The following is a 27,129-nucleotide window of genomic DNA, read 5'->3' on the forward strand; positions in this document are numbered from 1 at the left end:
CTGAATACGGATATTTCAAACAATCAAAAAGGCTCCATGTCCAGCTACCAATCCCTTGTCACCAAGTTTTTAAACTAGATTAAAAGCTCAAATAACTTGTTCAATGACAACAGCAAAAGCCAAAACCACCACAAAACAAACCATCACCAAAAAAAACCTAAACAAGGGCCCTACACTCTAGTTTCATTCAAGATCTACTATGTCCATTAAAATATATATAAATCTATCCTACATAATCAGACATTTTGCTTAGTTCAGTACCATTTCATTAAGCAGACTGAAGTGTAAGTTTTCTCTCACAAAATTTGTTAATTATTGGAATCCAGAGGGAAAAAAAATTCACTGCATACATCTTTTTCAGTACAGCAGTTACACATTATTACAGACATTTTATAGCTTCAGTAAAAGCCTCTTTTGAAGGCAATGTGCTATTGCAACTTCTTATTTACATCTGCTTTTACTTACATTCATTCTTTTTACATAAAACACTAACAGGACAAATTAGACAAAATACCACAATAGTAAATAAATTGTATGGGCATCTTCAGAGCTGACTACTAATTACATTTTAACATTCTATTTGCACTTTGACAGAGCACTTAATAAAAACAAAACATTGCATGTTCTAGAAATACAGAAATACCCTATAAATACTACTTGTTTCTGTATTGCCATTGCCTTTGGTATGTGTTTCAATTACAATATACAATGGCTCTTTCAATACCTATACAGAGCACATAAAAATCAATTTATATGTAAAACTCCCACCTTGCTGCAAATTGCTTGTAGGCTGCTTTTAGGTTTTTCACAACATCTCCATCTATTTGGACTTTCAGTACCTCAATCTTCAATATTGAGAATATTATTCATTACAGGACTTAGTAAGTTTGATATACAAGTTCACTAACATGCCAGTTGTTCATGCACAGGCATCAGCAGACATCCCTTGAATATATGAAAAAATATATAACCTTTTCTAATATTGTATACAAAATATTTCATCTGCAAGTATACAATTAATTATCACCTTATACTGTTGACCAAGAAATAGGAAAAAAGTTCTGCATCAGCAACTTTTCCACTCCTATATTATTCCATTCTTCATTTGTCATTAATTTACAGCGTAGGTACTACACGTTTTTATACATAGAATACTCATAAAAAGTGGTAACAAACCACAGCCTAAAGAATTATTGTGAGTAGCATAATAACTAATCTTTTATCAATATAAAAAAAGTTTTTTAAACTATAGAGAGGCAGCATCATTAATCCATCACATGTAATCTAACAAAAGTGAAAAAGCATTAAGTCAGCAATACAGATTACAACTCCATACATACATACACACACACTCACACCGTACATGACAAGTCAACTCACAACATCAGTTGGTTTGAAAGTTTAATAAATGCACTACTTGTTTAAATTAAAAAAAAAAAAGAAAGAAAAAAGAAAGCACAGAGTAGCGAAACTGACCTTGTTATTAAGCCAGAGTATTTACACACACAAACATTTGAAAGAGGTATAAAACTAGCTTTACAAGAAAATCACAGTCTATACACACATTTTTTTTCTGCATAGCATACTGCATAAAGAAGCTGCACTAGTATTTAGTAAGAGATTTAACTCGAGGAACTGGCAATGAGACACGGAGTCATTCACTTCTACCAGTAGCCCAAGTCTATGGCAAATGAAGTTAAACAATTTGACAGATGGTCAGCTTTTATAAAATAAGCTGGTGCTTTCAGTCCAGTTCCTGATGCTTTTGTGATGTGGATATCTATCCACTATCAGAAATGAGCATTCCAGTTGGCAGCCACAGTAATGACTGAGTGAGCATGGAGACTGAACAAGCCTCTACCCTTGCTAGAGGTCTCTCTCTAGGTCAGGGTTTGCAGGACTTTGGTGGGGCAGTGGGGTGTAGCTTTGCACTGCTGCTGCTGCTCACATCATACCTCTTTAACGGACAAAAAGAGGACTTCAGTTTCCAGTGCTGTCAGTCTAAAGACTTTCACAAACTCTGAATTCATGTTAAAATGAAAATTTCTTTCACCTGCTTACATACAAAGTTTCCCCACTGAAAACAAATATTGAGGAGGAAGGGGGCAGAGGATGTGGGACAGAAATCATGCAAAAAGAGAAAAGCATTAGCAAAAATAAAAAAAAAAAAAAAACAAAAAAAAAACCAAAACCAAACAAACAGTCCACACCTCTTGAGTAAAATCTCCTCTTTCAGAGATGTCTTTTGAAAAATACAATATAGAAAAATACTTTCTGTAAAACTTAAGGTATTTCATTAAAAATCCAAAACGTGGGGTTAAGCAGTAAGCTGAAATTTATTACCTTAAGGGGCTCCTGATTTACCTGACAACAAGGGCTTAATCAGAACTAGCTTGCCTCTGACATATTCTGTTGAAATATAACTGACCAGTGAGGCACTTGAAATACTTCTGGTTATATTATAAAAAAAATAATGTAGTAAGTAAAAAAATTGAATCAAAGAACAGTTGGTCTTCTACAATGTTTTGCTCAGGATCTCCAGTAATGGTTAGTTTCAACTCATTCACTTTGTACTCAGTATATTCAGTTCAGATCATAGAATCATCCTTGTCAGTGAAATGTACAGTGGGCTTGAGTGCACCCTCAGCAAGTTTGCCAATGACACCAAGCTGTGTGGATCAGCTGATAACGCTGGAGGGAAGGAATGCCATCCAGAGGGACCTTGACACACTTGTGAGGTGCCTAATGCCAACCTTAAGAAGTTTAACCGCGACAAGTGCAAGATCCTACACCTGGGTTGGAGCAATTCCAGGCACAGATACAGGTTGGGCAGAGAAGAGATTCAGAGCAGCCATGCGGAGAAGGACTTGGGGGTGTTGGTCAATGAGAAAATGAACATGAGCCAGCTTCAGTGTGTGCTTGCAACCCAGAAAGCCAAACGTATCCTGGGCTGCATCAAAAGGAGCGTGACCAACAGGTCGAAGGAGGTGATCCTGCCCCTCTATTCTGCCCTCGTGAGACCTCACCTGGAGTATTGTGAGCAGTTCTGGTGTCCTCAACATAAAAAGGACATGGAACTGTTGGAACAAGTCCAGAGGAGGGCCACGAGGATGATCAGGGGACTGGAGCACCTCCTGTATGAAGACAGGCTGAGGAAGTTGGAGCTGTTCAGCCTGGAGAAGAGAAGGCTGCATGGAGACCTCATAGCAGCCTTCCAGTATCTGAAGGGGGCCTACAGGGATGCTGGGGAGGGTCTCTTCGTCAGGGACTGTAGTGACAGGACAAGGAGTAACAGGTTAAAACTTAAACAGGGGAAGTTTAGATTGGCTAGAAGGAGGAAGTTTTTTACTGTGAGAGTGGTGAGCCACTGGAATGGGCTGCCCAAGGAAGCTGTGAATGCTCCATCCCTGGTGGTGTTCAGGGCCAGGTTGGACAGAGCCATGGGTGACATGATTTAGTGTGAGGTGTCCCTGCCCATGGCAGGGGTGCTGGAACTTGATGATCTTAAGGTCCTTTCCAACCCTAACTATTCTATGATTCTATGATTATAATCACAGAATAATTTGGGTTGGAAGAGAACTAGACCAACCCCCCTGCAATGAGGAGGGACACTTTGTGCTAGATCATGTTACTCAAAGCCCCATCCAACCTGGCCTTCAATGTTTCCAGAGCATCTGTCACCATCCTGGGACATTTTTCAAACTCACTCTATTTTAAAAGAGCATAAAATATCCTACAGTGATCCTATCCTAGCCGTTTTCTCCTTCCCGTTTTCTAAAATTTAATGAGCTACACAAGCAAACCTCTTCAAATGCTTCAATAAAAACCTGCACAACTATACTGCAAGACTCAAATGGTACTTACTTCAGTAGGCTTTGTTATAGTAACAGTCTAAAGACATTTAGGAACTATTTAGACAGCAAGCCTGGCAGCTGAACCAAAGAGAAAACAGGATCTGTAGAGCTAGCATAACATTCAGAAGTTATCTGCTGTTTACAGTAAGAACACAAAGACCTGTTACCACTACAAAGCCAATACTGCCACCTAACGGTGATGACTAAGTATTGTATTTATGTATTTGGTGCATATGTAACGTGTTTGACAAATTAAAATACAAGAGGGACTTTATTATTACTAGTGAATACTATCAGCAATGTCATCTGTAAGGAGTTTTCGCTTTAGGAAGCTCTAGTGTAATGCTTGACAAAGGATGAAGGCATCCTTGCACAAAGCTATGATATACAACGTTCGTATAGAGAGATCAGTCTCAGTATTGGCATCATCCTTAATATGTATGCATATGTTTAGCAAGTAACCAGTCCTATATGTATATTCTATCTCTAGAAAGAAAACCAGCAACACTCCTGGAAACATGAGATTTTAATTTAAGGGGGGGGAGAAGGAAGGAAATTTTCAAGTTACAGTTCACAACTTCAAAACAATGAAATAAAATAGTGAGAAAGTATGTTGGGAAAGTATTAATAAATAAACATGAGGAAGTGATTCATTTTCTGAATTTTCTCCAAGTAGAAGAACAGTTTTAAGTAGCTGTATGTAAAGCACACTCCCTAGGAATATCTTTCCCCAAAAGTCCCTTTTGTTTATTTGCCACCAGTGAAAAAAGCAAAGCATTTCTATATATTCTAAACTTCAGTAGTTCACATCATCAGATGATGTGCAGTTTATAAGCTTCATAATACTGACTTTTGTCCTCAGTCAGCTCGCCTGGAGTAAACCCAAAGCAAAGTACTCCTTTCCACATTTGCCCTATGTGATGAACAGGCCACACTGCTGAACTTAAGTGGTTTGTAGTTGATGTGTACAAAGAAAAAAAATAACTACTTCCCAAAGTCAAAAATGTGGTGGGGAGGTAAAAAGCCTCAGTAAAAAAAAACTGTAACAATAAATAAATCAGATTACACTATACTGTGATTTTTCAGAAAACATGAGTTTATTTTGTCCTATAGATTTTCATACTATGTTTATTCCAGTCAATGCTTTAACAGGGTATGTTAAGTATTTAAGTATGTGACATAAAACTGAAATGTCTGATTTAGCCCATCTTAATTCTTTTTTACTGAAAATAAAAAAGTATATTATTCACATATCCCAAGTATTATAGTTTCTGTCAAATGTAGCATCATAGCACAAATTTCTGCTATGCATTATCTGCTACAACTGGAGAGGTGGACAAAACACAAATAGAATACTCATCTTTAAAAACACCATTAAATAATTATCTGTAAAATATTTATCATAAAAGTGCTCTCATGCATCGAGCATGAAAAAGACCATTACCAAACCATCATGGTTTAAGACCAGCTGTTAACTCAGACACACGTGTGGCAAACCACACATGTAGGTTACCAGAGAGGGAAGAATCCTCTTCTGCCAACAAATGGGGAAAGGAACTAGGAAATACTCAAGCCTCTAGCTTCTAGGCTGAAAGATAAATCACCTAATAATGCAGGCTGCTGAAGACCTTCCCAGCAAAACTCCTAAGAGAGAAAAGAGGGAAGAGGAAAGCATCCTCATTAGTGGAACTAAGATTGGGAACTGGGAAGAGTTTTGGATGTATATATATATATATATGTGTGTGTGTGTGTGTGTGTGTGTGTATACACACAAAAGACAAGAGTAATGGTATCTTGAAAAATGTGGGATCTGAGCATGATGTGCTGTGGTGTGGAATACCCCTTTGCTTAGTCTGGGTCCGGTGTCCTGTCTCTGCCTCCTCCCAGCTTCCCTTCCTCACTGGCAGAGCATGAGACTCAGAAAGTCCTTGGTCAGAGTAAACATTACTTAGCAACAACTAAAAACACTGGTGTTACCAGCGCTGTTCCTAGGCTGAAAGTCAAAAACACAGCGCTGCGCCAGCTACTAAGAAGTTAAAGAATTACTGCTACTGCTAAACCCAGGACACAAAACACACTGCTACTTGGGCCAAAACCAGGTTATCTTTAAACACCCTAAACAGCAACAGTGTTTACTGTGAGTGGACAAAGTCATACTAGAAATGTAACCACATTAGATCATAATCATCTTAACACATCCGAAAACCATCAGACAAATGATATGTCTAAATCACAGACTTCACAAAATCATTTCACTGGAAAGGGAAAAATGCTGCCAGCATTCTAACTGTAGTAGCTTCGCTGCAGTATTACTATCTACCCCTACACAACCTTGAAAAATAGAAAATATGGGAAGAGAAGAAAGTATAATTAGGAGTGCTGTCATCCTGTTGCAGCATCTGAAAGTCCACTGCCCTTCAACTTTAGAAGCTTCTCCTCCTCATTCACACTAATTCACCAGGAAAGAACACAGACCCGGGGTGGAACAGGGAGGTACAAATCTGTAACTGCCACCTGCTAAGTTTCAGCAACTGTTGTGCTATAATTTAGCCATTAAGTCACTCAGTTAAGGAAAGGCAATTAAAAACAAATTAGTGTGTAAAATCAACATAGTTAAGCGGAAAAGGCTTTTCCCAGCTCAAAAAGAGTTCTCAAATTTAGGTCTACTGTATTCATAACAAAGTGGAGAGTTTAAAAACTGCTTGCACAAAATAGTTCCTGGGAGCAATCCTTCCTTTAGGGTGCACTTAGTAATCAACAGATGTGCTCTGCATCACTCTGCAAAGAAGTCACAGAACCTTTAAAACCTTTTAGGGCTTCATTCTTCTAGAGAGGGCTGCAAAGAAAAGTACTCGGAAAGAGTACAGCATGTCAGTGTGAAGCAGTTCTCTTATTTTGCAGCTGAAGCTACGTACTGTCTATCTGGAGTTTAACAACAAAAAAAGCACTTGGCAGAAAGTTGACAATAAAATTAACCAATCCATCTTCCACCAGCTTCATTCATACTAAAATTATTCACATGGCAAACATGAAACTTATAATCACAGCATTCAATTCCAAACGTGACCATAAAATACCAAGGCAAATTAAGAGCAGCCAGGAAGCTAGGAAATCTCCCAGTTTTTTCTGGACTGCATTATAATCTGTTCTTCCATTTACACTGAATTTCTATGAGACTGACTGATTGCACCAGACTGCTTGGGAACAGATAAGGAAAGACAAACTCAATGTACTGGCACACTCAGCAAGCCCTGCAATATTTTAGGGTTTCTTTCCCTCCTAGGTTTTCAAATCAGACAGATTCTTCAGAAAAGATGCTTTGTATATAATTATTCTTCCATTCAAAGGACAGAGGGGAAAAAAAAACCAACCAAAAAAACAAAAAAAAACCACCCCACACTATGAAGACATACGAATCAAACAGTCATGCAAAAAACAACAACCTTGCATTGTCAAGTTAGCTCTACAATGTTCACTTTTTCCTCATACATCACTTTGCACCCACTTACTGTTTGCAGCTTTCACTTGTTACTGCAACATGATCAGCATTTCAGAGAAGGAAAGTGTCTATTTTTCTGTGAAATGCCTGGGATATTAAACAATCAGAACATGAATTCCTCCTTCTCTGTTTCTGCTCAGCAGCCTGATAGTTACTTAGCAACAGATGAACCAACTGAACTGTATTGCCTGATCCACATTTCACTGTAAAGCAGCACTCACAAAGGCATTATTTAGCTGATGGCTGCCTCTGTATAGATCTATTTTTGAAGTATAAAATCCATTAGTCCAAGACAAGCCTACATGAAAACGGAGGCATCACATACCATCTATAATGGATGACACATTTTGAAATTAATAGAAATTGCTTGTAAGAGTCATATGATTTTGAGCACCTCTGAAAAGGAAGAAACAATATGAAACACCCAGAGTAGATTTAAAGTATTTACACAGAAGCTAGAGAAGCTGTTTAAAAAGGGAGGCAGGAGAGAAAGGAGTCTTCTTCCTACAGCAGATTGACCATCTATGAACTTCAGATACACAAACTCATACATCAGATACTTATCTTGCCACAGAATATTTTGATTTCAGACAATGAATACTTAGTAGTTTTGAAAACACACATGCTTCCCCAAACCACCTTCTTCCCCAAAACTGCAGGAAGTGCCACAGCAAATATTAACAGTGGTTTTATTTTAGAAGGCACTCTTAGAAACAAATGTAGCCCACAGAATTTGACAAATCAAACAGTGGAATTATCATTTGCCACCAACCATGACACCCTTGTGAGCTAACTCCACAGCATTAAACATACCTATCTTGTCTTTCTATTATTTTGGAAAGTGAAAATGTTTCTTTTACAACTGCATGAGAATTTCTTGCAAGTTGTCTTGGTTCATCATACAAAATTACACTTCCAGAAAGATTTGAAAGTCTCTTCCCCCTAGCAAGGGAAAAGCACATCAGTTTCTGCAGCTCTGTCATCTAGTGGAATCATTCAAGAGTTATTTTATTCTAAAGATTCAGCACCATGGAGTTCACAGTTTTGTAAATTATCTCATGTTTGCACTTCCAGTCTAAGATTTAAGGAGCTGAACTTGGACTTTACAAAGCTAAACTAAGTCTGACCCAAGTTACTTAAAAATTAAGATTAGGCAGCAGCTTTAAACTACATTACACATTAATAAAAACCCTACATTCATGAAAAGTTGTGCAAAGGGTTAGGTTTCATAACTCATTTGACAAGATTTCAGAAATGATGAAATAATGAAAACAAAACTTCTGAGAGTATGTATTTGTCATATTTCCAATGAAAAATTAATGTTACATTTCCAATAATAAGGGCAACCAAAGTGCAAGTGAAGAATATCTTTCCTGTTTGTCTTAAAAACAGGAAGATACTTCCCATGTCCTATTTCAACTGAGAAATTAGATGACATTTCAGATGATAAAACCACAGAACTTTTAACAACTGTAGGGTCAACTTCTTAAGTTACATTTCAGACTATAAAAAGAATAAAAACTTCAATGTAAAGAAGTGCAATACATATTTATAAGAATATTCTCTAATGATCATGCACTTATGTAGGCATTTGTATATAAAACAATCTTTATGTACAATTAAGTAATGTTCCATATACAGCTATGCAGACCTTAAGCGTGCAAAAGTTTCTTCTCTTTCATTCAAAGACAAATAATACTTTGAATTTCCCTACCTTCTTCCAGTTAATTTTTTCAGGAGTATGCTTTCCTTCCACACTCCTCAGAATTTCTATTTATTTATTTTAACCAAAATATTTTCATGCATTAAGATAAATATTGCAAGGACTAATGCTGACAGTACTCAAGATTTTGACACAGGAGGAGAGGACGCATCCTTTTTTTCTGCATATGAACCATTTCAAGATCTCAGTTTTGGTCATTAGCTCCTATTTCTCAACTTTGTACATTTCTTCAAAACCAGTAAATGGCAGGTTGTGGATTTTTTTAAATAGAAGCCTTTTTCAAATGAACCATCTCGGGCATTAGTTCATGTTTTCTACTTGAAGCCAAATACGTAATGACTGAGTACAAGGTATGCTGTTTTCTTACAAATACAATTTACTTGTTCCAGTTCAACAGTTTTCAAACTAAAGGTTATAACCCTGATGTCAGCTCACAATTAAGAATTCAAGTGCAAGTAAACTTGTCTACCTTCTTGAAAAAAAAAAAAAAAATTAGAAAAAGACAGTGTTCTACTATACCATTTACCAGATACTGGCTTTTCACATTAGAAACAATCATTTCAAAGACTACTTATAATTAAGGACACAAGACAGTTTTATTGCTTCCTTCTACCAGCACAGGCACACTACTCTACTGCATCCTGACACAAAAGTGACATATTTCAAGAAAAGATTATCAGAGCATACTATCTGTAATCAAGAACCCAACCTCCAAAAACCTTTTCATTTCAGTAAATATGCACTTTTTACTGTAGGAAAACATACTGGTATGAAGAAAAGAAACATTCCGTATGGACTAAGCATTTTCCTGTACATACTGGTCATCTTCCAAACAATTACTCCCATATAACATCATGCTGAACCCAAAAGTTAATATGCATGAGGATTAGCATTAGTTTAACTTCTAGTTTGAGTGATCTTTTGAGCTCTCTCTGTAGAGCCTAAATTTTCACAGCTAGACAACATTTTTAAGCAATTCACTGTCAAAAAGCAGCTATTCAGAAGAAAGTTTTGACAATGAAAGGCAAGAGAAAGCTCTAACAATGAAAACACTGTGGGGAAAAAAATCATGACGTGTACTTACTAATTTGTTTTCTTGCATGTATATTCTTTGCAATTTCAGACAGCCCTTAGCTATAATGATCATTCCTTCATCTGAGATCTTGTAACACTGCCCAAAATGAATGTCTTTCAATTCTCTGCATTTTGAACCCAGCTGCAATTAAAGAAATCAAAATGATTACTTCAAAATAAAGGGGAAGGAAAGAAAAAAAAACCAAAAACAAAACAAAAAAAGCTGCCAGGATCTGACTGAACTGGAAAGCTGGGAGTTTAGCTTGCTTGCTGCTTCTCTGCCACTCCTTAAAAATTACCCTTCTTTACAGGTTTTGTAAGTACTAACACAAACAAAAAATATTATAATTACATACATGACAAAATGAAGTTGTTAACCACAGTCAACAAAATGGATCTAAAAGCAGCACCTAAGAACCAAGTTATCTATTGAGCATATATATAAGTAGCTAATGCCTGTATGCTAGACCACTTATAGCATATATAAATAGCTAGCGCCTTTATGCCAGACCACTGATAGCATATTTAACACAACTACGTCATAGTTTACCCTTAAATGCTCCTTTAACATAAAAGAAAGAGTTGATGAAAACATCCTGTGTGTCTAACAAATAAAGATCTCAGCCACCTTTGCCTTTCATGATGCAAAAAGAGTTACTTAAGCACTGATTCCAAGTGGCAACTGAGCTCAGCAAAAATTAATCAGCCAGAGGTCAAGTATAGGATGTCAAACTGAAGATTACATTCATTCAATGCTTGGATATTTTTAAAAAAGTACACACAGGCTCTGGAAAATAACATTTACTGTACTGAGAAAATACATCCATAAGCCGGTATTTGAAGTCAAAGAGGTCATCTGATTTTAATTAAATCCTAGAGGAGGGCTGTACTTGGCAAGAAGCTGGAAGATACTAATTTATACAGAAATCAGTGGAAAGGATGGTTACCTGCTTCAGGCCTTCATCAGTGAGTCTGTCTTGATTGCCTACATGCACTTTCTGAAGAAGAGGACACTGAGAGGCAACTGCAATAATAGAGGTGTCAGAAAGCTGTTTACACCTGTAGGCAGTATACCTTAGGAGTCCAGGACACTTAATCGCTAATATGCATACTCCTGTATCAGATATATTGCGACAATCAGAAATATTGATTTCAGTAATATTCTGGCTTCTTGATGCTATCTTTTCCAACAGCTCATCAGTGACCTGCAAAGAAAATCCAAATATTCTTTTCATAAGCAAGTATTTTTTTCATAAGCATCTTTAACTTCATTAGCACAAAACCTACTATTTGCAAGATGCATTTTTGTAAGCTATTGGGTGAATGAAAATATTTGTTTTCCCAAGATAAGAGCATACTGGTATAATCAGTTTTACAGTTATCTCTAAAAGAATTCTGCTCTAATTCTTTAATGGTCTGCTGCATATTTTAGACAATTCTCCATGCTTTAGAAAAATAAAGGACTTGCTTGCCCTTCTATAGCAGCACTCTACTTACATACCTAAGGTAGCATTTACAAAGAAGTAAAGAGTTTATAAGTCCCTGAAATGCAACAGTTTTTCTATTTAGGCTTTGGTAATCATCCAAAACCAGCTGCCAGTGGATAAATACCATTGCAATGCAGGTACTAATAGGGTTTTTAACAGCAGAAAACATTCACCTAAAAGGTAGTAGTGAATGAAAGGGATCAGAAGGAAAGAAAAGCATAGCAGAAAAAAACTAATTAAAACCTAGAAATTTCCTCATGTTATTTGTTCAGTTTTAAAACAGAACACTTACATATTTTAAGTGTTAGTCTAAGAAAGACCATTAAAACAGATACATGCACTATTTTCCCAGTGATCCTTTGAAGAAAAAAGGTTCTATCCACTTTCTACCTGTAGACATTGTACTTAGTTAATACGCCAATAATTTTAAAAGAAGCCAGTCCTACAAAACAGGCAAGAAACCCAAGTTATTCTTCATGGTAAAATTCCAAGTTAAAACAAACAAAACCAAACCAGGTAAGACAACGCATGAACACCCTCACTTTAAAAGTTTTAGTCACCTGACATGACACATGATGAAAGTCTTTCTAACAATACCATTCAGGAACATATATCCACCACTTAGCATAGATGAGATTTAGTCTTAAGCCTGGAGAGGGCAAAAGAGCAGCACAAATTCTTTTTGTCTTTCTCTTAAACAGCTGAGAACCAAACACTTTGCTACATTCAAACTTTTCCATTAGTAGCAAGTCTAGTCTTTTTTTCTTGCTATTTCATCAGGCAGCTGTTAGGTAGAAAACATGACAAATTGGAAAAACACAAAAAATAAACCACAGACACCACCTAAATGAACACCTCCCCTCAAAACAAGCAAACAAACAAACAAACAAAAAAAACAAGCCACACAACAAACACACTGAAACAAAAAAACAGCAACACCAACAATAACCAAAATAACCCAAACCACCAAACCCACACCACCACACACAGAAGGATAACATTTTTGCTTAATATTAAGAACTCAATTTTACTGAGATCCCAACTACCTAACAGGCAAAACCATGAAAAACCTTTGTAGCAGAAATAAGGCTAACCCTCAAGATAGTGAGGAAAAAAAAAAAGGACTTAACTTGACACATACTACCTGCAAGGCAGAAAGATGGACCTCTGGTCTGGATGCGCTTTGGAGTCACTTGAGAAAAACCAGACCATCTACTATATGATTTTTCCATAATGGTTCAGAAATATGTTATATAGTAACTCTAAAAGCATGAGAACTTGCATGCTTTCTTATGCATTGGTGATTTGAAAATAATATCCCATGTGCACTCTTTATGTCCAACACAGAGGACTTAATGTTGCTGCTGCTTTAAATGGGACCTTCCAGTTCTCATTTCCTTGCACCCTATATTTTCATAAAACTCATAAATCTCTGCAAGTAACTGAACAACAAGAAAGCTAAATTAGGTGGCCAAACAACACAGACACCCTTAAAAGAAGTTTGCCAAGGAGGAAAGTTCTCTCAGCAAACTCAGGCTAGGCTCTGTAAGGATCTCACTAAATTAAATCCATGAACCCCAAACATATTTAATAGGTTATTAAAGGATCACATAAAGGCCTAAAAAGACATTGTCTGTTTTGTGATCAGCAGGAACCAAATCAGTTGAAGAAAAATTAAAGAAAATTTGTTAAAACAAATAGAGCAAGCACCAGTTACATAACCATTCTTCAAACTAGGGCATCTTTAGAAAAGCTCATTAATTGTGTCCTTCAATTAAAATGAAATCTGATAGTTCTTATGAATGCAACTACCACTACCTGATGCAGACTCAAGACAGGCACCTACAATTCATTTTGAACAGTACTTGAACTCACACTGTTTAAAAACTGAACAGCTGGGAGAAGCTACATTTAAAAGAGTTAATCTAAGGGTCCTGATATTTTCAGTCTCTAGCAGAAAAATCGCTGTAGGCACCATTTTATGTGGCTCTTTGGCTCAGCTTCGGTTAAAGTACAAGCTCTGAGAACAAATTCTGAGTAGTCAAAATATGATATCTTCATACCTGTTGACGACTACTGAGATCCAGTTGCTTCCAAAACTGAAAATCTAAACAGAGGTCACGCCAATATTTACAGACTAGTGACGCTGAAAGGCAACGCTCATTCAGGGATAAGTTGGAAAATACCTGTAAAGTGGAAACAATATTAATTGTCAGAAGTAATCATATTTTAGATACAGAAATATTTTATTACTAACCCATCTTGTAAAACAAATGTATTAGAAAGCATTGCAACATTCTAGAATTCGTCAGAACTTGATTAATCAAGGACAATAACAAAAAAAACTATATCCCACAACAGCTGGCAATATTAATAAATCACATTAGCACAACCAACAACAGAATGTTTCCTACTTAAGCACTCATTTCTTAGACAAATTCAAATGTGCTCCTGAGATGGCACACTTGAAGAATAACAAATAGAAATGTCAGCTCAACATTATTTTCAAGTCATTTAAAACGTGCTTTCATTCCTACTCTTAACTGAAGAGTCACAAGGGTACTAAAACATGAGTCTTGTAGGAAGAAGGCATGAGACAGTGGAGCAGATCAGCAGAGCAAATCAGTGTCATACAAGGAAACTAAGCATAGAATTAGCATTTTGTACCCCAAGGTTTTGAGCACAATAGCAGCCTGCAAAAACAAACTGTAACTTTATGGCAGGCTCCTAAACTGCAGTTAAAATTTATTATATTCAGCCCTTCCTCTGAAGAGCTATTTCTTATTAATAAATATAAAAAGAAAGTCTGTCAAGAGTTACATACACAGGTACCCTGTAACTACAAATGAACTTTAATCTACATGTCATCCTATTATGAAAAAAGGCCATTACAACATTAAGATACCTACACACAAATACAGACTGCAAAACATGAAACAGTCCTCCTGCTAAACTGATAAGGACATCAAGTACTAAACAGAAGCACTATAGCCAACCTCAGGGCAACGAGCTCAAGAAAATCTGAAAGTATTGGAGAGTGTCCATGGGAAAGCACTGATCTCTAGAGAACATGAAAGGAAAAGGCTAGGAATGTTTAACCAAGGAAAAGGGATGCCAAACAAACTAAAGAGACCACTTTCATCTTCATTGTGGTAGGCAGGGCACTCAAAAATTGTTAAGACTTCTAAGGATAATCAGGCATTGGAATATAATACCTGGTAAATTTACAGAATTTCCATCACTGGGTGGTCTTTAGAACAGACTGGACAATCAGCTGTCAACAGGGACAACCATTACTAACCCCTTGTTCTAGGAGTGGCTTAGCTTAGCAGTTTTAAGTATGTATATCCCTGGAAAATTCCCTTGGCTGCAGGGAGTTGGTTGACAATTCCTAAAAGATCTGCAAAATATAATACGGGGATTAAAACAGGGCGGGGGGGGGGGGGGGGGACAAAAAGACAACACAACACCACCACTCAAATTTCAAATTTACCACCTTCTGCAAATGCTCGCAAGGTTTATCACTCCCATCTTCTTCCAGCTATGGGAAACTCATAATTTCTTATGCAAGACACCTCGCAGTGCTGAAGGGCTGCACATGACCCCTGTTTTCCCGCAGGCCTTGGCTTGACCATTACCAGAGTCAATGGCCACTTTTTATTAAGGAATCAGGTGAACGCAGGTGGACGAAACAACCAATGCCTGCTTCGTCCCTGCGGTTCTTTGACTGATGGTGAATCCGTGCACAGACCACGGAAGTGACCAATACTTGTCATTAGTATTAGTGACCTAATGAAAACACTACCAGCCCCAGTCAAGCAAGGAAAAACTAAGTGGCAATTTGGCATCCAACATTCATACTGTAAAAGTATAATTCTAAGTATTAAAAAAAAAAAAAAAAACACCAACCAAAAAGATGAGTCTTGATGATTCTCATCAATTCTAAGTTAATAAAAGCTGGAGGAAACTCGAGTTCCTACTACCATACCTCTGTATGAAACAGAAGACTGATCTCTCAACAGTTAAAGTCTTGTGAAGAGAACAGGACAATATGACCCACATTTAGTTTAGATGGACATCAGACTGACTCTAGCTAATACTAAGAAGGGATGCCAAGGTTGTCACTATAAAATACTTTAAATAATCTTTGCTACAGTGGGAAATAAATATGCTTCTTTGTAGAAGATCACCTTGACTTTAAGAAACAAGAGCTTGCAGTTCTTAAAACAAGAACATAGCAAAACAGGAAAGACTTGCTAATCCAGCTGCTGCTGTGAATATCAAAACTCTTAAATAATTCTTGTCCCAGCTACCATCCTATCAAAAGCTGAAAGCCCACACAAATCACAAACCTACTTCTACTGCTTTGCTGTTGCACAAGACATAGAAGTAGCAATGCTGAAACAAAAAAGAAGCAAGTTTGATTCAGTAGTTAACACACACAGAATTTCTGTACAGACAGTATTATTCTGGAATAAATGTATGGAAGCTTTTGTGGTCATTTTTCAGCCCATGCTGCAGAGACAAGTAAGGAGTGTACAGAGAGGTGTTGCACATTGGCTTCTTGTAGAAACAACCCTCAGCGTGAAGCCACCAGTGGAGAGAGCAGCTGCTGACAAAGTCCATGCTCAAGTTCCAGCATGGACAGGAGTAGCCACAGAGGTTACACAAGCAGTCCATGTTCAAAGACAAAGTCTTGCCCATTTTATCGCCTGCAGTAGCTATGCAAGTTCCAGCTACAAAAGGATTCTGAATAGCACCATGTAAAACATCAATTTCTCTTCAGAGCTTGCAGCTGTTAAAAGAAGATGTTATTGAATTACACTATATAGAACTTAGCAAAGCCTGTGCATATTCCAGTTTGGTGGCACATCATCCTTACATTAAGGGATTATCCTAGGTGCTGGTTAAAATACTACACTAATGCATAAACAGCTACAACTCACTTTGATGATCTTCACCACTCATTTCATTCTCTAGATACATACTGATTATCCAGAGTTTTAAATTGTTTTCTAATTCCCAAGGTTTTATAAATACAGCTGAAAGCTAAAACCATTCCTACCCCCAAGCCTGTTAATTTAATTACTTATGACAGATAACTTTCTGAGGGCAGTAGGTCCCCTAGTTACCACATTTAATTCCTGAAAATCATACTCAATCATGTACACTTCTGTCACGGTTTAAGCCCAGCTGGTAACTCAGAACCACACAGCCACTCACTCATTCACCCCTTTTTCCCCCCAGTCTAGGTGGGATAGGAAGTTTAGATTGGATATAAGGAAGAAGCTCTTTACTGTAAGGGTGGTGAGGCACTGGAATGGGTTGCCCAAGAAGCTGTGAATGCTCCATCCCTGGTGGTGTTCAAGGGCAGGCTGGACAGAGCCTTGGGTGACATGGTTTAGTGTGAGGTGACCCTGCCCATGGCAGGGGGGTTGGAACTAGATGATCTTAAGGTCCTTTCCAACCCCAACTATTCTACGATTCTATGAAGGAATGTAAACCCCACAGGTTGAGACAAGAACAGTCCAACAACTAACGTATAATAATGAAGCTACTACTACTACTAAAGGAAATAACAAGGGGAGAAAACACTAGAAACAGAGAAAAGGGGAAAGGAATAAAACCAACAAACCGCAGCCGTGCACAATACAATCGCTCACCAGCTGCTGACCAATACCCAACCTGATTATATCAGCAGTGGATCTCTCCTGGGTAACACCCCCAGTTTATATACTGGGCATGATGTGCTGCAGCATTGAATACCCCTTTGGCTACTCTGGGTCAGGTGTCCTGTCTCTGCTCCCTCTTAGCTTCTTATGCCCCTCCTCACTGGCAGAGCATGAGACTGAAAAGCCCTAGATCAGGGTGTTAATGAGCAACTACAAACAGTGTGTTGTCCACTGTTCTGAAGCCAAAACACAGCAATGCACCAGCTACTAGGAAGGAGAAAAATAACTGTTACAGCTGAACCCAGGACAATGTCATAGAATCATAACGTAAATCACAGAATGGTTTAGTTTGGAAGGGACCTTCAAGATACCTTTACTTGAAGGGGCTGATCAAGTTTTAACTCCCAGTCACGCAACTGTCCTCCCTGAATGACATCTATGCTGCTTCGCCATCTCCACAACAATTTAAAAACAGAGACACTAAAACATACCAAAAATCTGTGAAAGATCAAACACGGATCAGGCACCCTGAACAGAAGAAATAGGTGAACACAAAATGAAAGCAAGAGTTACATTTGATCTGATTTGCATTCAAGCACTTCACAACTTGCTATCTATTAGTTTTCTCCATGCAGCAATACATAGCTTCAGTGATGTAGAGCAAGCCAAGCAACACATACACAAGATGAGGAAAAGTTTTATCAGCTACAGGGGCTGAGTGTCAAGGCATCTGTCTGCCTTCTGTAAAAGCAGAAATTTCATTCCAAGTCTTTTGTCTCCTCCATCACATAACTCATTCTGTAATGTGAAAACCTACATGATTACATAAAAGCCACCTTTACACATACACCCGTGGAAAGCAAAATATTTATCTTCGTAATTCTGCAATAAATCACAAAGTGTATCAGGACATCTTTCAGACTATTAACACTGAATTAATGGCAATAGACTATCTTTGCTTTTATGGCTAATCTACTGGCACATTTTTCTTCACAACTACACCCCCCAGCTGCACTTCCAGAAACTAAGCAACAGCATAGTGAAATTAAAGCTGGTTCATTTCCCCACTGCAACCACAGGGTGACATTGAGCTTCACCAGAGAGGGAGGAAAAAAAAAAAACAAACAAACCACAAAACCCACACAACACAACAGTGTTGCTGTGTTGTCCATTGCTAGAGAAAAGATATAATTAAACCAAAAATTCAAATAAAAGAATATTTACCTCCCTGCATCAGCCACAAAGTTTCAAAGCCCTTTCCACTCTTCTCCATGCTATAGCTAAAATTAAGGCTCAACACAAACTCTAGACAGGACAAACTGATGGGAACACCAGCACAAAAAGAAGAGAAAGCTGGTATTACTGCAGTGACTCCATGAACTTGTGGATGACGTCCAATCCAACATATTTTGATGTCTCTGCCTCCTGACTAGGCTAGGAAAAAAAAACCCCATAAACACAGTGCAGCTATAACATGTACATCCAGTCTTCTCAGGTATCAGTTTATTAAAAATAAATGCCAGCATCCAGAAGTCAGAATACAAGACCAAAGGTCTGCCTCTGGTCTATCAAACTTACTTTGTATCACTCAGCTAATCTTAAGTGCAGTGCTAGGACAGTAATAGCAACACTACATTTAGTATCAACATTATCAAAAGCGAACATGTACATCATTACAGCAACCAAAGCAAACATAGGACTCCTTATGGCAAGGGAAGAATGAGTAAAGTAAGTAAAAAACATTGAGTAAAGATGCAAGAAAAGGAGCTACTAGTGCTTCAAATATTTATGAAAACCTTAATTTAAATACACACTTCTTCCTTCAGAGAGCATTAGCTCTATGATAAAACTGACAGGCTCACTGCTGCAGGGCAGGATGTGTCCATCCTTTATAGAATTCAAAGCAAACCAAGGAAGAAGACATTTAAAAGGTCATCTGTTCCAGACCCTTCTGTTTTGAAGTGTTTTCAAACACACCTTGAGCATCCCTGATAAGGGCTTACCCCTTGCTGTTAAGAATAAATAAAAATCCCAACTTCTCACACAACCTCAGAGACAGGAAGCTATCTTTGCCAGGACCTAAATGTTCTCACACTCAGTGAGAAGCTTGTCAGTTTCCAAGTATCTCACCCAAATTTCCCCCACATCAAATTAAGCTTATTTATCTTTATTTGACACAGGACAAGAACATGGTCGATTTTTTCCACCAATTTTCTCTTAGAGAAAAAAAAAAGTGCATCTCTGTCTCCTTTATGAATAGATACATCATTCAGCTTTAGCAGAATCTTCTAACTACCTCACAAGCCACATTTCTATGACCTCTAGCTCCCCTCTGATGCCTAATTTGCCTGCTTTCTTTTAAGGAGACGCCATAGCCCACAGCATAATGCAGTACTCCACAGCACAGCCTTTACAAGTACCAAGCACAGCAGAGAACTTCCTTTCCATACTCTTCATGCACAGTTACTGTTAACACAGCTTAAAAGGAAACCCGATGTGTTTCACTCGTCGTTACTAAGCTCACCCAGTCTGCAGACCACTTTACACAAGTTCACTTTTTTCAATTAAACAACAGTACTGCAAACAGGTAACAAGTACAACTAGGGGATTTATTTCTGCTTTCCAGAAATAAATAGCAGTGAAATTACAACAGGAACAGATTTCTGATATATAGCACAAAGTTTCAAAAACTTAGTGATACATAGCATAAGATTTTTCATCTTTATTGCATGCTTACAAACAGCTCCCTGAATTTTTTCCATTCACGTGTGTCTAGGCTACAGTCAAGCTCACTGACCTTAATTCCTTAGCTCCCCTTAGATTCTAAAGGGAACAGATTTAAATTATCCTTTAGTTAAAGGTAACCACCCTCACCCAAAAAGATTAAAGATGAAATTTTGCCCATTGTGTAACACTTTTTATTTGATTCATGTTTCAATGACCAAATGAAAAGCAAAACAACCTGTAAGCTTTTTTGATCTATAGAACTGCAATTCTTTCATTTCCTTCCCCCCTCCCCCTGCCATACAGATGCAGAGACCCTCTTCCCCAACCAGGGGAACAGGATGAACTGGCACATTGCACTATGAACTTCCTGGCTCAGTAGGCCCTTCTGATGATCTGCAGGCCAAGTTAAGCCTGACAAAGCCTTCCATCCAATTCCGTATCCTTCACTTTGGGGAGACTCAGCAACTGCTTACAGCAGAACAGCATCTGAGCAGCCCCAAGTGACAAGACACCTCTCAAGTGGCCAGCCATTACTTAGGACTTCCTAAAATGTTTCTTGACAGACATGGGTACAGCCACTCGTGCGCTCACACAATCTGAAGGTCACAGAGGTATGAATCAAGGGAAGGAAACAGGAATAAAAAACAAAACAAAACAAAACAAACAGGATCAGGCTCCCAGGACTTCAGAGGATGAAATCTCTTGTCCTTGTATTAAAGTTTGTGTCTTCAGCACCTGCTGTGAAGTTTAGACTTTCGGTATACTTGGCTCACATCCTCTGATTATAATGTTGTACATCTGAAGAAAAGATTGTATTTGGAATAGTCTATCTGTATCAAGACTCAGCATGTGAAAGGCCTTTAAGCGGCTGTATAATCGAGTCAGAAACCTGACCAGGGTGCTATGGAAGCAGGAAAAAACAAAACACAAAACCAAACAACCCAAGCAAACAAACACAAAAAAACCCCTCCAACCAACCAAAAAAAAAAAAACACGACCATCTCAAAAACCACCAAAATAACCAACACAATCCGTAAGTCTAGCTAAGTACTGAAGGGCAACTTTAGGGAGAAGTTATTGTCTGACAACAAAAGAGTAAAGAAAGTACTTTCTACACTGGTGTTGTACAACTAGCAATATGCCAAGAACAAGAAGTTATCTGTCTCAGACTCCTCCATTATCATGCCCTACTTTAAGTTTAGCCATCTGACCCCAGAGTAAACTTCTGTGATACTGAAACACTACTCCCCAAAACATAAAGGCACACTCATATCAAACTATGGTAAACATCACAGGCTTCAGTTCCAGCCAGACTCATCTTTCTACTAAGGTTTAGCTGAAGAAAGTCATACTGACTACATCAACAGAGTAGCTTAAAAATGGAAAGGTCATTCTCAAAAAAGAACAGCATTAAGGAACAATAAGCAAAAAGGACAGGAAACGTGTTTTTGGAAGATACAAAGTGAGGTTATGAAAACATGTAATCCAAGACAGCTACAGGCTGTGAAAATGGTAAAGCCAAAACTGATACAAAACACACAATAACACCTTCCCCACTCTACCCCCCATAGCAACATTGAAAATCTGCCTATGTAGTTATGACCTACACAAAAGCAGTAAATACAGTGACTGTCCTTTCGATAAGTACTCCATCAACGATACAAGGAGCTACCTGCAAAGAACGTATTTTAAGTAAGTTAACAAGTAAGGCTCAGAATGTTCACGGGGCAGCTTCTGCTGCACTTCTGTCGGTCTCCACCTTCAGTCAACGACTCACAACGCCGCTTACCGCGACAAACCAAAACAAAGGCGGAAAGAATACCTAAACAAAACCAGAACACACACCCGCTTCCCTACCGACCCCCAAACCCCAAGCGAGCGAACGGCGGCCGGGCACTGCACTGACCCCCGCTTCCACAGCCCACCGCGCCCGCCCCGGGACACAGGCACCCTACGACCTCCCCGCTGCAGGCTCAGTCCCGGGCCCCAGCGGGCAGGGTGCCGGCCCGCCCTCCCGTCTCTACCCACCTTGAGGAGGATGGAAGGCGGCAGCTGGTTAATATCTGGCGGCGGCTCCCGGCAGCAGTCAGCGGGGCGCTCCAGCGGCTCCTCGCAGCCCGCCTCTCCGCCGCTCTCCTTCTCCCCTGTTGCCTCCTCCCCCTCAGACGCGGAAGGCGGCGAGGCGCGCTGCTCCGCTCCGCCGCTGTCCCGGGCCGGTGCGGACTCACCGCTCGCCGCGCAGCCGTCGGCGGCGGGCAGAGCGCAGAGCGACGTCTCCGCCGGGCACTGGCAGGTTGCCTCCGGCTCCGCCGCGGCGGCGGCCGCGCAGCGCGGCTGCTTGCAGGGCGGGCAGGCGGGCAGGCCGGCCCCCTTGCGCTTGCACACCATCTCCGAAGCGGCCTCGCCGGATGGTCTGGTCTCCCCCAGGAGGCCCCTCACTGGCGAGGGCAGCAGGCCCGAGAGAAGGAGACGCTGGAAGCAGCCCCGCGGCTCCCAGGCGGCGGGCGACAGGCGGAGGAGGCAGCAGGCGGAGCGCTGCTCCGCGGTGGCGAGAGCTGCGTAGGGCGGCGATGGTAGGCGGGGGTCTCCGGCGGGTAGGGGTTGCTCCGAGGCGGGCGGGCTGGCGCTCTGCACGATGAAGCAGAGCATGCAAGGCCCGCGCAGGAAGCAGCTCCGGCTGCGCGGCGGCACGTTTCCCCCGCGGCGGCAGCGGCGGTCCCGGCTCAGGTTGCTGGTCTCCTTCGAGAGCAGGTGGCCCATATATGAGGCGGCCGAGGCGGAAGGGCCCGCGGGTGTCACCTGCGGGGTGTGGAGGCTGGCGCTGTCATGCTGCCCGCGGGGGCTGCAAGCGGCGCGGCCAGGACGGGACGGACCAGGACGCGGCGCGTCTGGTTCCGGGACGCGGCGCTGGGAGGAAGAAGCTTCCGCTACCGCCGCCCTGACCTCCCCCGGGGGCGGTAAGGGGCGGTGCTCGGTTACATGGCGGAGCTGCTGGCAGCGGGCCGGCACAGAGCCGGTAGACCGGCGCTGCCCCACGAGGCCCGCGGCCCCTGGGGTCTTTCATCTCTCACTGCCTCCGCTCGCAGCCTTTGCAGGTGTCTGTGCGTTGTTGAACTGCACTGTGTATGTAAAGACGGGTGAGCAGAATGTTAACAGTGTATGAGCATATCATATGTATGGGCTGAGTTTTTGCAGTGGTAAGGTAACATAAACGTTGAGACCACCACAAGGGTTCCTGCAGTTTTAGGCTGTCAACGCCACCTTCCACCCAGCACGCTCGCAAGTATCTGCTTTCTGCCTTTTTAAGTCAGTGACGGGACAGAACCAGGGCCAGCATTGCGCCTTTGCGCCTGTGCATTTCTGCTCTGAGGATGCTCACTTCTAACTGCAGTGTTGTGTCTTGTGACAGGTGTGCAGGGTGTATAAATCCTTGCAGATGTGGGCTGTAATGAATCATACAGTCAGCTAGGTTGGGAAAACCATGTTACTAAGGGCGTCATCTGTATGGTTTTTTAGCACTTCCAGGGACTATGATTATGCCACTACCCTTGGGCAGCCTATTCCGATGCCACTCTATCAGTGAAGCAATTTTTCCTAATATCCAATCTAAACTGAGACACTGAAGTACAAAATTAAATATACTCTTTGTATATAAGTAAATTTAGTTCTGCTTTGTAGCTAAGCAATGCTGACCTTGATGGCAAGTAATAATAGCAAGAAGGAAACATTTTGGATAAACGTTTCACAATGTCCAGTTAGAACTGGACTAGTGGTGGGCAGCTTGACAAGGGGACTTTCCACACCTAAAGTTCAGCCGAAGAACGAAGGGATGGCGATGATGAAGAAACGACCACCAGGGTCCCAAAGATCACTGCCATGTTGTTGAGAACACATGAAAATAGGTGTAAACCTATGTAAAGTAGTTCTGGGAAATGTTATGAACATGTATGTCATTTACTGGAAATCTGTACTGGAATATGTATATTAAGAAACAATATCGCAGCCTGATTGATGCTGGGACAAGACACACCTGGAGGAGTTATCCTCCATGTCACCCAGTGCTGCAGTAAAGAATACCTGCTTGCCCTCTTAAACTTTGCTGACTAGTTCTTGGCGAGTTCTTCAAATCAAAGCCTCCCCTGGTGCAGCTTGAGGCTGTTTCCTCTTGGCCTGTCACTTGTTACTTGGGAGAAGAGGCCAACCCCCACCTTACTCCATCTTCCTTTCAGGTAGTTGTAGAGAGCGATAAGGTCCCCCCTGAGCCTTCTCTTCTCCAGACTAAACCCAGTTCCCTCAGCTGTTCCCCAGATTTGTGCTCCAGGCCCTTCACCAGCTTCATTGCCCTTCTCTGAACCCATACTCCATATCTCTCTTGTAGTGAGAAATCTGGAACTAAATACAGTAATGCTTTAGTTAAGCCTCTTCTCAATGCCTACCAAAAATTATTGCATATTTCAGCATTCAGTTCTAAATTATTGATGTGAATTGACTTAGATACACAGGTTTAAAATACATTTGGAATTTTGTAAAAAGGAGGGAGAAGACAAGTTCCAGCTAGTACTACTATTAATTAACAGAGGGCAGCAGAAGAAATGCACAGGATTATATACTGTGAAGCAGATCTTTTGACCTTTTGCTCAGGAACAAATTATGTTCAGATTAAGATATCTGCGACACTGTTGTTTTGGTTTGTTATGAGTACTACTAGTCTTCAACAGCTCAGTAACAATGCGTTCGCTGCAAGAAAAATATTAACAATAACATTGGATAAAAGTAGAGTAGTAGAGTATGTTATCTAAGCTTATAAATCACTGAGATCCAGAAATCTGGCAAGGTTTTTTCTCCCTCGGATTTCAAAAATGTATTTCAGTAGCAAACAAAAGCAACATTAACAGAAGACAAAAGTCCAGGTCAAGCTTTCAAGTCAAAGGGCATTCAGAATAAATGTTTGCAATGTCAGATATTAAAAATAAATCTTATCTTTAAATCTGGTGGTGCAGCTCTGTATAGCTGTTGTGACATGGTCTTTATAGTAGTATTTCCTACAGAAATAGTACTATATTATACTATACTATAATATACTATACTATATTATACTATACTATACTATAATACTATAGTAGTATTTCCTACAGAAATGCTGGTGAAGGTCCCTGATTTCTGTGCCACTTTCGTGTCTGATAGTCCAATATATATTGCCCCATTATTTTGAGATATATACACACTGTATGTACACATAAATCTCATATATGTCATTCTACCCATTCCTCTAATATTTACCTCAACATGATCCATCTCTATTACCTCCTTTTGAACTAAGTTGGCTTGTACATAATGTAGAGAAGGACATATGTCATCTCACGTTCTCATTCCAAAGCAATTTCGCCTTCGGATAATTTTCCTACCTAATCCTTTTAATTCTTCTCCTGATAACTAAAGCTCAGTCTGAATTTGGTCTTTGGGGCACTGCTTCTGACGGTGGGTGGCGTTTTTTGTTTGGTTTTGGTTTTTTTTGGGGGGGGGGTTGTTGGGTTTTTTTTGGTTTTTTTTTGCTACAAAGACTGCAGAATGAAAGACAACTAAGACAATAAGTTTTCATAGGCTATTTATTCCTTTAGTGCTCTGTCAATCAGCTGGTAACAAGATTTTGGCCTTAGAGATGACAGCACAGCTGTTCCACTGGCAGTTTTTAATGTATTAGAACCATAAATATCTGTAGAACAACTTATGCTGAATCAGTGTAGCACATGTGATTTGTCTGCTCCAGCATGAGATGCAACACATGAGTGTTGACTGTCCATTGAGCAGGAGTGAGAAACTGAGATAATAATGTGTAAGGGAAAATAATCTTAGCTTAATGTTTGTAATTTTGCAAACATAGAAGGACTTGTGGGTGATGTGATGGTTGGCAACTCTCTGATAAGAGTTTTCAACTCTTGGCAAAGGAGGGGCTCAGCAGAACTGCTACCCTGGACTTACAAAGGTTAAATCTTGGCCTGGTTAGGAGACTGGTTGACAGAGTCCTTTGGGAGGGAGCCTCTAGCATCAGAGGAGTCCAGGAAGGATGGACATTCTTCAAAGAAGGAAATCTTGGAGGTGCAAGAGCAGATCATGCCCATGTGCTCAATGATGAGCCGGCGGTGAAGACCACTGACATGGCTGAACAGAGAGCTTTGGCTGGAACTTAGGAGAAACAGGAGAGTTTATGACCTTTGGAAGAAGGGGCAAGAAGCTCAGGACTACAAGAATGTCACGAGGCCATGCAGGGAGAAAATCAGAAGGGCTAAAGCCCAACTTCAACTTAATCTGGCTACTGCCGTAAAAGACAATAAAAATGTTTCTATAAATACATCAGCAACAAAAGATGGGCTAAGGATATTGGGGAAAAGGATGACATAGTGACAAAGGATGAGGAAAAGGCTGAGATACTTAATGCCTTTTTTGCCTCAGTGTTCAATTACTAAGACCAATTGTTCTCAAGCCTGTTGAGCTGGAAGACAGAGACAGGGAGCAGAATGAAGCCCCCATAATCCTAGGGGAAGTGGTCAGCAACCTGCTACACCACCTTAGACACACAAGTCTATAGGGTTGCTCATGGAAAAAGACCTGGGGTGCTGATTGATAGAGCTGAACATGAGCCAGCTTGTGCCCAGGCAGCCAAGGCCAACAGCATCCTGGCCTGTATCAGCAATAGTGTGGCCAGCAGGGCCAGGGCAATAATCCTCCCCCTGAACTGGGCACTGGTGAGGCCGCATCTTAAATTCTGCATTTAGTTTTGGGAGCTGAAGAAAAGGAGTCTGAGGGGAGACCTTAGCGCTCTCTACAGCTACCAGAGAGAAGGTTGTAGCAAAGTCTGTGTCAGCCTCTTCATCCAAGTAGCAAGTGATAGGACAAGAGAAGTTTTAGACTGGATATTAGGACAAACCAAAAGGGTTGTCAAGCGCTGGAACATGCTGCCCAGGGAGGTGGTTGAGTCTCCATCCCTGGAGGTAATTTAAGAGAGGTGTAGATGTGACACTTTGGCTCATGGTTTCGTGGTGAACTTGGCAGTGCTAAGTTAGCAGTTGGACTTGATGATCTTGCAGGTCTTTTC

At 40.2% G+C, this 27,129-nt stretch overlaps 1 protein-coding gene across 1 annotated transcript in view; it reads right to left on the bottom strand.

The window, feature by feature from the left end:
- FBXL17 (F-box and leucine rich repeat protein 17) overlaps nt 1-23,001 on the bottom strand; it is a 310,790-nt gene extending 287,789 nt beyond the window's left edge. Inside the window, exons 1-4 of the mRNA XM_065662668.1 lie at nt 22,065-23,001; nt 13,701-13,823; nt 11,098-11,355; nt 10,161-10,292 (exon numbers count right to left, since the gene is read on the bottom strand). Of these exons, the coding sequence (XP_065518740.1) occupies nt 10,161-10,292; nt 11,098-11,355; nt 13,701-13,823; nt 22,065-22,796 (1,245 nt within the window). The 5' untranslated portion in view covers nt 22,797-23,001. The remainder of the gene's footprint in view (nt 1-10,160; nt 10,293-11,097; nt 11,356-13,700; nt 13,824-22,064) is intronic.
- Between the last annotated feature and the right edge of the window lie 4,128 nt (nt 23,002-27,129).

Source organism: Lathamus discolor, chromosome Z, assembly GCF_037157495.1.
Source record: "Lathamus discolor isolate bLatDis1 chromosome Z, bLatDis1.hap1, whole genome shotgun sequence".
In the NCBI taxonomy this organism is placed as follows: domain Eukaryota; kingdom Metazoa; phylum Chordata; class Aves; order Psittaciformes; family Psittacidae; genus Lathamus; species Lathamus discolor.